The 17,779-nt window shown below is 42.1% G+C and overlaps 1 protein-coding gene across 1 annotated transcript in view; it reads right to left on the bottom strand.

The window, feature by feature from the left end:
- Positions 1-17,779, bottom strand: part of DOCK2 (dedicator of cytokinesis 2) — a 1,423,644-nt gene that overhangs the window by 126,875 nt on the left and 1,278,990 nt on the right. Inside the window, exons 44-46 of the mRNA XM_075599153.1 lie at positions 11,770-11,856; positions 9,695-9,871; positions 2,566-2,670 (exon numbers count right to left, since the gene is read on the bottom strand). Of these exons, the coding sequence (XP_075455268.1) occupies positions 2,566-2,670; positions 9,695-9,871; positions 11,770-11,856 (369 nt within the window). The remainder of the gene's footprint in view (positions 1-2,565; positions 2,671-9,694; positions 9,872-11,769; positions 11,857-17,779) is intronic.

The following is a 17,779-nucleotide window of genomic DNA, read 5'->3' on the forward strand; positions in this document are numbered from 1 at the left end:
AGGGAATGGAGTCAAGAGGGAGAGGGAGAAGAGGAGATCAGCAGTGACACATTCTCCTCTGTGACAGTGGAAAAAGAGTCAAGGAAGGCCGGGGGAGAGTTAGGAAGAGATGTTGGATGGGAGGAGGAAACAGAGGGTATGTCGTGATGTATGGATTCCACCTTTTCCTTGAAATAGTCAGCAAAGTCCTGAGGTGAGATGGAGGAAGAAGAAGAGGTAGCTGAGCGTTTTCTGAGTAGGGAGTCAAAGACAGAGAAGAGTCGGCATAAGTTAAACTTGTGTGTGCTGATTAGTAAAAAAAAAGTAGGTTTGTTTAGCCTGAGAGAGGGCAGAGTTGAAACAGGATAGCATAAATTAGTAGTGAAGGAAGTCTGCGAGAGTGTGAGATTTCCTCCGAGAGTGTGAGATTTCCTCCCCAGGCGTTCAGAGGAACGAGTGCATGAACGCAGCATGTGTGAGAATTTAGCCAGGGTCAGGGGTTAGAAGGGCGAGAACGGCAAAGAGAAAGCAGGGCATGTAGATCAAGAGAGGAGGATAGGGCAAATTTGTAGTTCATGATATGATAGACATAAGTCTTTTTTTCAACCTGATCTACTATATAACTATGTAACATGCTCAACCCTGTCCAAATGTTAGCTTCCTTTCAATGAAACCTATACTTTTATTTCTATAACATGCCACATTAAAGTTCCCTGAAAGGCATCAGTGTCTGCAATTAATGTTGTTCCAGACAGGTAGAAGCACCCATTGTGCTGACATGAAAATTTAAAGGGCTAATGACTTATTTTTAAGGCAATCATTTTACATACCCATAAAGCAAATAAAAAGAATCCTATCCAAAAAATAACAATAACAATTGTTACACTGCGTGTAAAAGCTTTAGAGAATAGTTTCATTTATTAATATGAAAATACAGTTGGAAAAAAACCAAATACCAAGCGGAAAATATATTGAAATTGTTTGTAGCCTAACTGGATGTCACAGGTCGAATTATGAAGTTATCAGTTACCAATCTCATTGCTCAAGAATTTAATTATCAAGGTCTCGATAGTGGTATAGCTATTTTGCTACTGGCTGTCAAGTTGCTGTGATGGAGTGATATGATTCCAACAATGCCTCAGGATGAGCTCAGTTGAATTAGTATCACACAGATTTTGTCATTAATTAAATGGACAGAATGTTATACAAGACTTTAACATTCATATCGTCCTCATAATTAGAATATACAGCTATAATCAAAGTGTGCCTTTGAATATATGTTACATGACTAGAATTACAATATACTGTAAAATACAATACGTATAGTATTGCAACAACACAAAAATCTACCTAAAATACCATCCAACGCTAAAGAAAATATATGTGTAAATAACTATGGTAATTTTTATATTAGAATAATTTGCCTCTGTTCCTAAAATAAGTTTTTATTGCTCTAACATAGCCATTTATAATCTTTAAGGCCAGTACAAATATATATTTTTAGCACATGATTTTCTGGTGGACTTGTTACAATCCTACGAATCTCTGATACTTCTACAGTTGTTTGCCTCAGAATTGCAATACTTTTGCTTTGACTCTTACAGTATGTGCTAGCCACATTTTCTCTATGGTACCACTTTGGTTTCCATGATGCCATTGCATTTCTCAGACACTATGTAAAGGTGCACAACACTTGACAAAAGCTCAGTTGGAAGTTGGTATACTGTTCTTTATAGTGTGATACTGTAGTAAAGGTGTACAGAATCTGTGCACTGAGCCCCGCACTTACAGAAGTCCAGGCTCTCTCACAGCAATTAAACTTATTGCCAGGGGGAGAGCGCTGAGCCTCTGTAACTCTGTATATTACCTTCTCCAACGGCATCTCCTCCTGCGGGGGTCCCGTCATCATGGCTCCGGGACGTCAAATGGAGGTTCTTTGCCCTGACATGTGACACTTCAACACCATGTGAAGTCACGTTGTCATGGCACGCAACACCATTTGATGTCTCAAAGCCATGATGGGACAGAGAGGAGATGCTGCTGGAGAAGGTAAGCCCCGCACATGTCCCTTCACCGAGCCCCGCAAACATCGCAGCCGGCCTTGTTATGGTACTTGAAAAAAGTACAGTATACTGTACATGATAGTGTAATCATTTTACCAGAGAGAGAGTGATACCTGGGAATTTTGCAATTATAAAACATACATAGTATCATTTGCCTCACTACAGTACATGGTATATATTAAACTATTTGGGGGTATATAGGCCTCAAAGCCCAAATTCGCATTTCTCAGGGAGGTGAGATTTCTGGCTGCGATTTTACAGGTGATAAAGCATCATATATGCACTAATTGGGTCAAAGGTGTATACAAACGAGATGTGATTTCAGGTGATTTTGCATTGGCAATATCGATATTGAATAGGCCCATGTGAGTGAGGAAACTTTGAAAAAAATGAAGATTTAAAGTTTGGCAGTGAAAATGCTCATAATCATACAAATTGTTTCTCATATAATTATATAAAAATAGACTAAACGTGTATCAAGTAAATGTTGTTATAGCAATAAAACCAATGATGTTTACTATACCTGCCAAGCAATCAGGTCCTTCAATTTGTTCAGTTTTTCATGATCTCCAGGGTGGGATTGCATGTACGGATCAGTGAAGAAGCCTGAAAATATAAGGAAAATAGCCTTTATTTACAAACTCTAGGAAGGATCATTAGAATAATGGGGTGGAATTCAGATAGGACAATTTCTACTGCAGCTTCCAATGGCGAAAGAGGTATAAAGAACAATAATATCATCAATATCAAATTTTAGTTGGGTATTTTCACATAGAGTGAATATAAATGGCCATGGCTGTGATAAAGTGTCCTAGGTAATGTTTTGAAGATCACTGCTTTAAAACAGCAGTCCAAGCTGCCATTTTTGTTATAATCCCCCCCCTTTAATACCATATGTGCAACAATATAATACACACAATAATAAGTAATTAGCTAAGTTGCTGATCGTTCCATTCTCCTGTGATCGATCGGTGAAGATATGGCTCAGGGGTTCACTAAATGACTGCAGAGGAGTATTCTGCAGTCAGTGGAACGCATATGCATATTAATATGACAAAGTTCTGTGGGGAAGATCATGTGACAAGGCAGTCACTACATACAATTGAGCTTGTGCACTTCTAGAGAGAGGGCAGGGCTCAAAAAGGTGTGTGCCAGAGCCTGTTCAGAAGAGGAAGGGGATGTGACTTAGTAAATGGTTGCAATAAAATCAAAAAAGGATTGTTACATTATAATACATCTTATACTATATTAGTGAAAGCACTGTATGCCTGTCTGCATCTCCTGTGTCCCTAGGGGAAATCTCATTGGTCCCTTGGCCCGCCCGCCCCCGCACACCTCTCATTGGCCTGAGGCGGAGTGACGGGCCAAAGTCCACCACACACACACACACACACACACACACACACACACACACACACACACACACACACACACACACACACACACACACACCTCTCTCTCTTTGTCCTCCCCCCCCATCACACTCACCCCCCCCTCCCCGGTGCTCCACTCACCTCCCCGCCTGCGCTCCACTCTCCGCTCCACTCGCCTCCCTCCCGCTCCACTCACCTCCCTCCACTCACCTCCCTCCCGCTCCACTCACCTCCCTCCACCTCCACTCACCTCCCTACCGCTCCACTCACCTCCCTCCCACTCCACTCACCTCCCTCCCACTCCCTCCTGCTCCACTCACCTCCCTCCCACTCCCTCCCGCTCCACTCACATCCTCTCCCCCCCCATCACACTCACCTCCACCCTCCCCGGTGCTCCACTAACCTCCCTCCCACTCACCTCCCTCCCGCTCCACTCACCTCCCTCCCGCTCCACTCCACTCCCTCCCGCTCCACTCACCTCCCTCCCGCTCCACTCACCTCCCTCCCGCTCCCTCCCGCTCCACTCCCTCCCCGCTCCACTCCCACTCATCTCCCTCCCGCTCCACTCACCTCCCTCCCACTCCACTCACCTCCCTCCCCGGCGGGGGGACAGGCAGTGGGCGGGCCCTTTCTCCCTCGCGGCGTAACTAAGATGGCGGCGGCCGGAAGGAGAGGTGACGTGTGTGTGTGTGTCTCACTGTGTGTGTCTCACTGTGTGTGTGTGTGTGTGTGTGTGTGTCTCACTGTGTGTGTGTGTGTGTGTGACACACTGTGTGTGTGTGTGTGTGACACACTGTGTGTGTGTGTGTGTGTGTGTGTGTGTGTGTGTGTGTGTGTGTGTGTGTGTGTGTGTGTGTGTGTGTGTGTGTGTGTGTGTGTGTGTGTGTGTGTGTGTGTGTGTGTGTGTGACACAGTGTGTGTGTGTGTGGGACACAGTGTGTGTGTGTGTGGGACACAGTGTGTGTGTGTGTGTGTGGGACACAGTGTGTGTGTGTGTGTGTGTGGACACAGTGTGTGTGTGTGTGTGGGACACTGTGTGTGTGTCAGACACTCTAGGGTGGGGACCGGAGCTACGCATGGGGGGGCGGGGGACAGGAGCGGAGAGAGAGGGGGGAGCGGAGAAACATACAGGGGAGTGGAGAGGAGGGACCCGTAAATTTTAAGAAACCCACCCCCCCTCCTGTCCACTGTCCCCCCCTCCTGTCCACTGCCCCCCCCTCCTGTTCACTTCCCCCCCCTCCTGTTCACTTCCCCCCCCCTCCTGTCCACTCTCCACCCCCCTCCTGCCCGCTCTCACCCCCCTCCTGTCCACTCTCACCCCCCCTCCTGTCCACTCTCACCCCCCCTCCTGTCCACTCTCAACCCCCCTCCTGTCCACTCACCCCCCCTCCTGTCCACTCTCACCCCCCCTCCTGTCCACTCTCCCCCCCTCCTGTCCACTCTCCCCCCCCTCCTGTCCACTCTCCCCCCCTCCTGTCCACTGTCACCCCCCCTGTCCACACTCCCCCCCCTGTCCACTCTCCCCCTGTCCACTCTCCCCCCTGTCCACTCACACCCCCGTCCACTCACACCCCCCTCCTGTCCACTGTCACCCCCCTCCTGTCCACTGTCACCCCCCTCCTGTCCACTGTCACCCCCCTCCTGTTCACTCTCCCCCCCTCCTGTCCACTCTCATCCCCCTCCTGTCCACTCTCCTCCCCCTCCTGTCCACTCTCCTCCCCCTCCTGTCCACTCTCCTCCCCCTCCTGTCCACTCTCCTCCCCCTCCTGTCCACTCTCCTCCCCCTCCTGTCCACTCTCCTCCCCCTCCTGTCCACTGTCCCCCCCTCCTGTCCACTGTCCCCCCTCCTGTCCACTGTCCCCCCCTCCTGTCCACAGTTCCCCCCTCCTGTCCACAGTTCCCCCTCCTGTCCACTGTCCCCCCCCTCCTGTCCACTGTCCCCCCCTCCTGTCCACTGTCCCCTGTCCCCCCCTCATGTCCACTGCCCCCCCTCCTGTCACTGCCGTCCTCCTGTCCACTGCCCGTCCCTCCTGTCCACTGTCCCTCCTGTCCACTGTCCCTGTCCCCTCCTGTCCACTGTCCCCATCCCCTCCTGTCCACTGTCCCCGTCCCCTCCTGTCCACTGTCCCCATCCCCCCCTGTCCACTGTCCCCGTCCCCTCCTGTCCACTGTCCCCGTCCCCTCCTGTCCACTGTCCCCGTCCCCTCCTGTCCACTGTCCCCATCCCTCCCCTCCTCCTGTCCACTGTCCCTCCCCCCACCTTTTCCTAGCGGAAATTTAACTCACGGGCAACGCCGGATCTCTCAGCTAGTTAAAAATATAATTCAGAGATGTTTTTAAAAAAAATGTTACAAGTATTATCTCATAGTACAGAACTGATTTATGAAAAAACAAAACCAAAACATGTGTAGGATTTTGCTTGTTCGGCAGCTTTAATTATTGTCACACCAGTACAATTGTGTAGACGGTCGTCCAGAACTCAACAGCAATGGCAATTCTAATATAAAATAAATGTTTTTTCAATCTGTGATGTAGAAGAAAATTAAATATGTCACTTTATTGTACAGATATTCCCAATCATAGTCTCCAGTATCTCACCTCTTTACCAATTACTAGCCATCAGTAGTTGAAAGACTTCATCCCTATTGAAAAATAACCCAGGAGAATTCTCCCTATTCATGAAGTGGCACATTGAAACTATTGTTCACATCTCCTCTACAAGTTACATAAAATTAGGGCGATAGTGTCAGTTGAAGCATTTTCTTGCAAGGGATAGTTTTCTCCCTAGTGCACTTGAACCCTGTGTTTTATACAGGTACACACGTGCTTGATCACCTTATTTTCAATCTCTATGATAACTAAAAACATTTCTTCATATGTTTGGTTTATCCCTATTATAGGACCTCTTCGAATTCATTTTTACTGAGTGACCTCAAACACACATTTGGCTTCAAGTATCTACCTTGAACAGCTACTGCACAGACCTTTCACTTTCGATCTATTTCCAGTTCTCAGAATGCCTCTCAGCAATATTATCCCTGATGGTCTTTGTTGACAACTCTACAAGGTTTTTCTGGTAATAGTCAACCATGCTATCAACTCAAGCATGTTGTCTAGATTTTATATTTGACCTATCCTTTGCTAAATCTTTTTCTTCCCTTGCCACGTTGCTTTAAGTTGTCTTTTCATCTGACACTCAACAGCTAAAACACTTAATTAAATTCTCCACTAACTGCAAAATGCTCATCTTCTCAATGGGTCAGTTCCATCTACAACAAAAGTGAATTGGTCATAGTAATATGTACATAAGTACATTATAGCCAACTTTAAAAAAAAATCAAATGTTTAAATGTTTAAATGTTTAAACTGTCAATGTTTCATGGTAACCAAATGTTTTTAGATCACTTTTGATTAGAGACCGTTTGTACGACCTAACATGTGAAAGTGGAAAAGATTAATTATTTGGAATGATAAACATTTTTCACTGAGAATTAAAAAAAAAAAACATGCCACAAATAAGTAATATTTTTACTTACAGGGTAACTGAATCTTTCAAAGGGTATTATTTACACCTATACAGATGCAGCAGCCAGGATTCAACCATTTCTCAATTTTTGTTTCTCGAGATTTCGCCGAGATCCTCACTAGATTTGCCGCAGCAGATTTATGGCCCGTATGGGTGCCTGCTGTGTTAATCCTACTGTCTACCTGTCTGTAAGAGATGCGCAGTAAGAGATAGACTGAATCAGTCACTCTACCTTAGCGCCTCTAACAGGCAATCGTGGAGGGGTTTATTTCATTTGAAAATTACAGTATTGTAGCTGGGGCTTCGGAGCTGAACTGCATTCATTTCAGGTCCGGGACCTCCTATTTCCCCCTACCTCCCGAAATACAGGCCCCGGTATGAGGTTCCGGTATCCCCGCAATGTTAAAATCCTCCGCGTCATGATGCTTTTAACATTGTGGGAATACCGGCACTCAATACCGGGGCCTGTATCTCTGGAAGCAGGGGGGTCCCCGAAGCTGAAATCAATGCGGTTAAGCTCAGGAGACCCCCTGCTCATAAATAAAAATGTAAGCGGCTTCATTACCTTAGCGGTTACCTGCTACGATAATGATTTTGTTTTTTTGGGGGGGCAGGGGGGAGGGGGGAGTGTTATACTAGTGTGCAGGAGCAAAGGGTCTTCTGAGCTGAAAAAAGTTGGTTTCAGCCTCGGGGACCCCCTACTTCCCGAGTTGCTGGCCCCGTTATGTGGTGCCGGTATCCCCCTGCAGAATTTAAATCCCACGTGACCCACAGGAATTTAACATGGCTGGGACCCGGCACCCCATACCGGGGCCTATAACTCAGGAAGTAGGGGGTCCCCGGACCTGAAATCAATGCGGTTCACCGCCAGAGACCCACAGCTACAATACTATAATGTTAAAATTAATTTAAACATTTTTAAAAATTAAAATAGGAGAAAGATTGGCTCAGTGAGTAAAAACACTGACTGGCACTGAGTTTGAAGTAGGGGAACCTGGTTCAATTCCTAGAGCAGACTCCTTGTGACCTTTTCTACCAGTATCTATACAGAGGTTGGTGAATCACCTCTGAGAGACTCAGGCTGCGGAACTGCATTGTGCAAAGACTGAAGCTACATACTGAACAGTAGGATAACCCACTTTTGGCGCAACTTTTCTCTCTTTTATATCCTTGTGACCTTGGCAAGTCACTTTATCTCCCTGTGCCTCAGGCACCAAAAACATAGATTGTAAGCTCCACGGGGCAGGGACTGTGTCTGCAAAATGTCTCTGTAAAGCGCTATGTAAAACTAGCAGCGCTATACAAGAACAAGCAATTATTATTATAATTATTATAAAACCCGCGCGATCGCAGGGGGTGCGCACAGCTAGTGTGACTGATTCAGGCTCTTACTGCACATCTCTTACAGACAGGTAGACCCCGGTAGGATTCACACAGCAGGGACCCCGCTCTGTTTATCTGATGAGTCATTATAGTCTGCTTCGGTCCATCACTCGAGATATTGGTGCATAGTGCAGTTTTCATCTCGAGATGTGGTCGAAACCTGGCAGCTGCATCTGTATGTTGTTCAAATATAAAATATATATATACATATATATATATATATATTTGAGGACTTCTATAAGAAATGTTACAAGAACACATATAACACAAATTTGTATCTGCGAAAATTTTGAATCTGAACCTGAAAAAGTCTCATTTTCATTTTTTTAGTAAACTAGACACACTTTCAAGTGTGCAAATAAAAAAACTACTTCTGTAAAAAATTTCAAGTTTGAAAAAAACAAAACTCCAGTGAAAATGCATGCCCATATCGCATTATTAAATGAATATGTATGAGCAATTAGTAAACAAACAAAAAAAAGGTCTGTAGGTGACATAGTATTTTATATTTTCTCCAAATCAGAATATTTCTTTGAAGAAACTGTGGCCCATCTCCTTGAAGACCACCAACTTTGACCTTGAGGTTATTAGTTCAAGCTATTGAGTAGAACATAGAGAAATTCAGCATAAGTCTGGGTGAGATTTTAGGACACTTCATTCTGTGGATCAATTGTGTGCAAATGGATTCCTAACTCTTATCCTAACATTATTTTTATTCAAATTACTAATATCTTATAGATCATAAAGACTTTTCTATTGTTATCCCTTTTTATTTCCTAAATGGTCTTTCTTATGCTGTATGTAAGCTTTTCCTGTAATGTACCACCACTGTTTACATTGGAATTAAATCATAAAATATATCTTTTTCACTCCTGAGGGAACTGCTTTTTTTTATCGCACATGCAAAAGTAAATTTTCTGTGTTTTTTTAGTTACACTGAGCACATGGGGGCCTATGCAGAGAGCAGCGAATTTTAAAATTGGCGAGTTTAATAAAAAGTAGCTTTTTTGGAGAGTCCAAAAAATGGCGACTTTTGAAATAGCGCTGCTCTCTGCATAGGCCCCAATGTGTTTTTAATCACCTTTTCCAAGCACGGTGTCAGGTAGAGATGGGCCAACATAACATTTGATTCACATTTTTCTTCCAAACTTTCGGAAACATGTGAATAATTGCAAAAAGTCAAACTTTTAAGCTGAAAAAAAAAAAAACTCTGACGAAAAATTATCTAGAACATCCAGAGAAACTAGTCTCGAAAGTTAGTGGGGCTCTTGCTCTGAAATCCCTAAATCGCCGTCAGGGTGCCTGGTACTTGCTAGTCAAAGCGTGATTGTGACATATATATTTTAATATAAAAAGTTATTATCTTTTACCGTTTCATATTTTGCGAACCCTCCCATTACTGCTGGGTCAACAATCCCATTCAAACACATTGACAGAGGGTTGATTGGCAGATTTTCATCACTTTGGTATTGGTTGATAAGCATCAGGATTTTCTCATTGGTTGCAGACATTGTTTCAATAGCATTTTCCAGTGGGCTGATGGTTGCCTATTAAAACATCCCAAGCAAAAATCTATTAATTCAGAGTAAACCTATAGTTGATGAAGTGCTCACATATATAAAAAAAAACTATATAATTCACAAAAAAGGAGAAGGATGTATAAAAACCCAACATAATTTATGATAACTGTATTCATAAATACATATTATAAAACACACCTGGAAACAAAATCCAGAAATCATATTAGTGGTATGCCTATTAAAATACCACAATAAATACATAATAAACGGGTAATTTAAAGTTGGAATAAAGATGAACAAAGGAGATTATAGTCCAAGATGTTTTACGAGTCTCATATAAATGATTTAGACATTTGTGTTAAAATGATTAACTGCTTTAAGATTTATCAATGTCCTGAGTAAATGTACTCCAAATAATTCACAAACATGAAAAACCTTTAATAGAAGCCATGTAAGGAAGAAATTAAATTTCGTGGTAAGGAAAGGCTTAAAGGGACATCCAGAACAGTTTAAAACATAGAGATATAGATACAGATAGAAGAAGCAATCTGATCTCCATTTATTAGAGGCACAAAATACTTTTTCTCTTTTGAAGCCTAATTGGCATAATGTATACTGCACCAGGGCTAGTGATTACTTTCTTCTGAACCAATAGAGATCTACATTTAAAACTGCAATCTCGCCTGGGAACCCTTTTTCTTTTACAGCACGGGAAATGTGGGATCCTCCAGTAGTGAACCTCATTATTTAAGCCCACAGGAGGAGTCTGGTTCCTGGGATACTTACCAGTGAAGATACCAGTGTTACTTCACTGGTTTGGCTGACCAACAGGAAGTTCCAACCAATTACGTTGCAGATTCCTATTGGCCAGCGAAACTCATAAGATTTGGATGCCATTTTGTTTCCCCTGGAGGGAATTTGAAAACCATTAAGGAACTGGGGTCACTGCAGCCGAACAAAATGTGGTTCAGCTCTCAAGGACCCTCCAGGTCCAATGCGGTCAGAAAAAAAGGGGATGAAGGTGAAAAATGAACAGCAGAGATTTGCTTCTTTAAGTATCTCAATTAATGTAGAATTTAACAAATGCCTGTATTCGATGTATATAGGTATTTACAATCCCAGTTTGTATGTTAGTACATTGAAATATTTATTTATTTATACAACGTTTTTCCAGGAAGTAGTACATTGAGAGTTACCTCTCGTTTCAAGCCTGTCCTAATAATTCTGACAGATCTCACAGTAACATACTAACATATGTAGTATTTAAGATGTCAATTCTTATTAAATAATGTTCCAAAATAGTTAAGCCCTGCTAGTTCAGATATTTTTTATTGTCTGCATAAAGCCAAAAATATGACAATTTTTTACTCGTGAATCATTTTTAGCGTGATAGCGCACAATGATCCACTTTAATTGAATTGTGATATCACTCAATGTATACTTACCATTTCATGAATAAGAATCTCATAGCACCAATCCCTACAATTAAATGTAAGTTTTTTTAAATGTTACGTGAGCAAAAACCCTTTGGCCCCTCTGGTTGTCACTTTTTGCTTCAGGCTCCTGACACACAAAGATAAGAAGTGTGGCTGCGGAGTCACAGCAAAAAGCTGTGACAGCATCGGGAGATTGGTCACCAGAGCGAGGCCAGATTGTATCCACCAGATAACTATTTTTGTTCAGTGGATATTGGTTCAAGAACTGGGAGTCTTCAGAGGTCAACTGGGAATGGATTACCAACAAGTAACATTTAAAAAAAAATACATTTGCAGCTTTAAAATAATGCTGTCTTTTTGTATAAGTCCCTTAGAAAACGTCAAAGTAATTAAAGTAATTTAGATACCTCCATTGTTATTTAAAAATAAGACGCTAAACTGTCAGTGATGGGAGTACAAATAATGTATATATAAGATGAAAGTACATACATGTGACATAGAGGTAACCTCAAACCATCTCAAAATTCCAGGTAGCCTGTAAGCCGTGACAAAGGTTGTTCTTTCAATCCACATTGACTGTGAATAAAAATGAAAAATATTAGATTATATAGCAAATGCAGTGTTGATATTGTTATTATAGTGTGAAGACCACATTGGACATGTGCAACTGGAGAACAATTTTGCGATAAAAAAATACATACATACTGTTACATTAAGGCTGTTAACCTATTCAGTTGTGTTAACAATACAGCAACCAAGGGGTTCGCTTTCATTTTAAAAATACCTATTTTTTTCTCTGTCGCCTGTGAGATTACCTGGGTCAACATGGTCTGTGCATTAATGGTCCAATAAAACAATAAAAAACCGATAGGTTTACAATTGTAGTGACTCGTGAAAGTATACAGTGGTACCAGAGATTTGACCTGATCTCTAGGTTATGTTCAAAGGCATCATAAAAATTACAGAGGATGAGGTCTAGTTAGCAGACAAAAGGTGATAGAAAGGGCACTCTCCATTTCTTCACAGATTTAAAATGTATGATAAATAAATCTGATGTAATTCACAAGTATAAAAGATATAGATTTGTGGCAGGCAAAATTAGGCATGTGCAACAATATCAAATGTGAGGGATTGTCTGTGATACAGATCTCAGATTTTTGTACCCAAAATCAAAACTGAAAGTTGCATTAGCAAAAATGTTATAGACGCCTTCAGCAAAATTATACGGATGCAACGTTGAGAGTAACATTATTATATGGTTTGTAGGGAGAGAGTTATAGGGTATTTTATACTCTCCGATTCATTTGAATTTAAAATCATTCTCTCTCTGCCATGTCACAATAGATTAATGATTGGGAGATGTTACACACCCACGAAAGTTCGGCCTGTCCTTGTCAAAGGGGCAAAGTTTTGAGGAGAAAAATAATGCATTGGAGCAGTGGCATAACTAGACATGAGCGGGCCCCCTGGTAAACATTTTTTCAGGGCCCCATTGAAAATCAACATATTCTGTACATTAAAAATGAAGTATACCGCACACATACTGTATAAATATAGATTAAATATAAAATATAGATTACTCATGTACTCAACTATTTTTTTTATAAATTCTTTATTTATTTTCAATTTTCATCATCATCATCATCATCATCATCATCATCATCATCATCATCGTCATCATCATCATCATCTCTCCCCCAGCATCATCATCATCATATCTCCCCTAGTCCCCCTCATCATCATCATCATCATCATCATCTCTCCCCCAGTCCCCCTCATCATCATTATCATTATAATCATAATATCTCCCCCAGTCCCCCTCATCATCATCATCATCATCATATCTCCCCCAGTCCCCCTCATCAATCATAATATCTTCCCCAGTCCCCCTCATCATCAATCATAATATCTCCTCCCCCCCCCATGCCTACCTGATTAATAGACAGGCGGGGGGAGATGCTGGTATGCTGCGGCAGTGGCGGACCACAGGTATTAAGGAATTAGAAAAAACGAGGGGTACAATGGTTTGTACACCAAAAGAAATTCACTTAAATGCACACTTACCAAAATTTAAAATCTAGCCTTTAATAATCAATCCTTAAAACATATATTACCAATATATAAATGTGAAAACATATAAAAGTAGATTAAATAAATATCTAGTGCAAAATTTTGTCCCTGACGAAGCTCCGTAGCAGGAGGGAAACGCGCGTTGGACGCGTGTTTGATGATGTCAGCCCCCTTCATGGGGGTGTTTTAATACAGTACTAGGCAGCCATTCATTAGATCAGCAAACTATATATATATATAGGGTAGTGGCCAGGCAGGACTTGCAGTACTAGTCTAGGTTCAGCTTATGACTTTGAGCCAACCACCCTTATGAAGGTTATTATTCATTAGGCTGATCAATGTGGTAGTGGGCTTTCTTGCTCACTCAGGCTGATAAGCATCCGTGCAGTCTTTTACTTTCCAGCATTGAGCACATATATTAAGACTGTTTGGTTGCACTAGATATTTATTTAATCTACTTTTATATGTTTTCACATTTATATATTGGTAATATATGTTTTAAGGATTGATTATTAAAGGCTAGATTTTAAATTTTGGTAAGTGTGCATTTAAGTGAATTTCTTTTGGTGTACAAACCATTGTACCCCTCGTTTTTTCTGATTCACTTCAGTTCACAGTTGCACCTACCTTTCATTATCAATTGTATTATTATTATTATTACACTAATACACATTTAGTATGGTTTAGTCGATCACTCCCTTACCCCCCGCCTTTTGTGTATTAAGGAATTAGCCAGAGCAGAGCAGGACCGAAAGCACGCTCCAGCAGCAGAAACCGGAATTTCTGGTTCACACTGCTAGAGTGCGCTCCTCCCCTGCCGTCCTCATCTGACTCAAGTGATTATGCTACTACAGGCTAATTCATTAATACATCCTGGGACCAACCACCGCAGTATACCATCTCCCCCTGCCTGTCTCTATGGCGGGACCGGGGGGAGATCAGGCTTTGGGGACGGAGGGGGAGTGGGAGAGTGGGCCCCCAACAGCGTGGGCCCCTGGACTTTGCCCGGGCTATAGTTACGCCCCTGCATTGGAGTATCAAAAGCAGCATTCAACATAGAGGCGTGTTCTATCAATAAAAGGTGTGTTCTCATATCTTCAAGCCCTCTTTGAAGGGATCTAATATTGTTCAATGGTAACACATAGGCTTTGTTTAATTGTCTGTATTTATATATTGTATGTTTTTATAACATTACTTTTCTCTAAATAAGCACTGCACACTTTTCTTATATTAAATCTAAAATGTAATAAGTGTCTGAGCTCTAATTGAACCTATTAATTTATTTGAGCTCTAATTAAACCTTTTTGAAGAGATTAACGGCATTTTCAGACACATTTTGCTACATTGGGATTTTATGTTAATTACATATTTTTGAGTAAACAGGGAACCAAGGACTCCAAAGGTTAAGACTACATTATTCTTGGTGGTGGAAGCAAAATTGAGGTGTAGTGTGACGCGTAGTGTAATTTTTCATGCCCTGCAGGAAAGTGAGTTAGCAGGGTAGCTGGAGGTTTTAACACCTTTCACATACATGAGTCACATGCACACAGGTGTGGAATGTGTGATACATACAATACATACATTATAATATTAACAATAACACAGTTGCAATGGTTTTTTTTATAAGATGATCATAACACACTGATAAACAGTACATACTGTATGTAAAAAGCATCAAGAGTTTCTGGGTCACAAGTATTTAAGCTGCTGGGTACACAGGACAGACAATGAAGCTCATTGGTAATAGGATACACATCCTTTCGCTTCTTTCCTGAAAACGTTACATCTTGAGGTTTCCTAATAAGATTTAGCATGTAGACCATGCACTATATTAGTAGCCCTTTTTTGTACATTGTATAATTTATTTATGTCAGTGTGGAGATATGATGTCCAGAACTGAAAGCAATAGTTTTGAGCGCAGATCCCCAGAGCTCTGTTAAATAACTTAACCTAAGCTAACGCCATGTCATGCCTTAACATGTACAGTATCTTCAAAGGTCAATAACGTAAAGTTAAGTCATCTTTTCAGCCAGAAACAGCATTGCGTTAAATAGAACGGCTGTTAGTGATAATTATATGTGAAAGAGGAATTCCCCCCTGACAGTGTATATCCACAAATGTCCATTAAGATTAACTTAACCCTTTAGTTAGTCTAGGTCATGCCTAAACTTGGCGTTACTCACAACCAGACCCAGATATAGCGCTTTTACAGGGTCTGGATGGGTCTGGATGGAAGTAAGGCTAAGACATACTTAAAATCACGTTATTGAAAGCCAAGTCAACGTTGAGCTACAAAAATGTGACTTTAAACCTATGCTAATGAGAAAAACAATGGCCGTTGTTCTTGCATATGTAGCCATGTCTAGGATTGGTGTACATATCTCTTTCTCATGTTGGCAGTAACCCTGGTAAGTGTGCAGGAGTGCCAGCATGCTATCAATGAGGTTTGCCCTCACACCCTGGTGAGGTGTCATATGTCCCCAAAGGAAGTGACAACATGCAGTGTGTTCCCACTCAGGATACAGGGCATGTTTGTTCTCCGGGGGGTAGCTCCTTGCAGCACTGCCTACCTCTGGCATCATGAACCTGCTATGTCTTCTAACTTTTTTCTTTCTCCTGGCATCATGGAGATGTTACTCCCTCTATCCACTACAAACTCCTCCATCCTTGCCCACACCCAACATCACCATACACCCTGGACTACTCAAAAGCCTTGCACTATCTACTGAATGTTGGTGGAGAACTCTAAAAACCAGCACACCAACCTCCGCACACTCAAATGGAAAACACCACAAATTTACAACTTGCAAACAACTACCCAAATTCCTACTCATACTATTACTCTCTTTAGCAGGTGATATTGAACCTAACCCAGGTCCTCCCATTTCAGCTCTGTCCCATGCCCCTGAGAATTCCACCTTTAAATTCCAAAAAGGTCTATCTGTCGCCCATATAAACATCCGGAGCCTGCTGCCCAAACTGGATGAACTAAGGGCATGGTGCCTTATGCATAAACCTAAAGCCATCGTTCTTACAGAAACATGGCTATCCTCTAAAACCCCAGATGCAAATATCGCCATTCAGGGATACTCCATTTTTAGGAGAGATAGGTCAAAGAGAGGAGGAGGGGTGTTATTTTATATTGCAGACACCTTACAATTTACACTGTTACATTGCCCACCAAGTCCACCCTCTTTTGAAACTCTAGTTGGCAAAATCTGCCTCCCCTTTTCTAAGCCCATCTTGCTTGCTGGCATCTACCGCCCCCCTTAAGCCCCTCTACAATCCATGACTGATATCACCCAATTTCTTGCCTCCATTTCCTCTCTGAATGAGAAGAGTGAGCTGCTAGTTCTAGGGGATTTCAACTTCAATTGGCTTGACCCTAAAAACCACAAAATCCAGATACAACTCAAGTCACTTAACCTATCGCAACTCATTTCCCAACCCACACGAATAAACCTGAAGTCGCATAACCATTCCTTGCTAGACTGGATTCTCTCCTCAAACCCCAGCAGAATCCAATCCTCTGGCATCCTTCCTGATATTTTCAGTGACCATGCAATAGTGTACTGTGTAAGGAAAATTAAACCGCCCCATTCAAGCCCTAAAGTTCTCCTCACTAGAACATTTAAAAACTTTAACCCACAACAGTTTCTGGATGACCTTACCAACTGCCCATGGCACAGAATCGATTTAATTCCCGACCCTGATTCTGCGCTCGACTATTTCCAATCCGAGTTCTTAAAACTCTGCGATACCCATGCTCCACTACGCAAAATAAGGGTACGGGGGGCCCACCTTCCATGGGTTACACCTGACCTTATAGCACTCTACCAGTTCAGGGATGCCTTGTGGAAAAGCTACAAAGTAACTGGCACTACCAAGGATCTCAATCACTACAGATGCCTGCGGAACGTGTGCACAAGGCAAACAAGGTATGCAAAAGCACAATATTACTCTGACAATCTCCACCAAAATACATCAAACCCAGCTAACTTCTGGAAGGTTATCAACAATATATTCCAGCCTCCTAACCATCAACAACCAAGTAATATCACTAAGGGGGATGTGAAAAAGAAAAAATGTGCACAAGCGCTAAAGACTAAAACACCAGTGTGACAATTGCAAAATATATATATATAAAGGCTGCCTAGTAATACTGTCAGTACTGACAGAGAAAGTGAAAGTGAAAACAAAGAAAAACCTGGCGCCAAAAGTTCATTGGATAATCCTGTACTCCTCAGGGGATCAGCACACTTGCTTGACAGGCCATATAGGGGAAAAAACACAAACAGACACAGATCATAGTGCAACACTGTAGGGTTAAAACAGGTCTACACTAATACACACACTGCACATATAACATAGAGACTCCTAGTGACTATAAAAACTATTTATTAAATAAAAAGAACTATGCCATAAATGG

Source organism: Ascaphus truei, chromosome 5, assembly GCF_040206685.1.
Source record: "Ascaphus truei isolate aAscTru1 chromosome 5, aAscTru1.hap1, whole genome shotgun sequence".
In the NCBI taxonomy this organism is placed as follows: domain Eukaryota; kingdom Metazoa; phylum Chordata; class Amphibia; order Anura; family Ascaphidae; genus Ascaphus; species Ascaphus truei.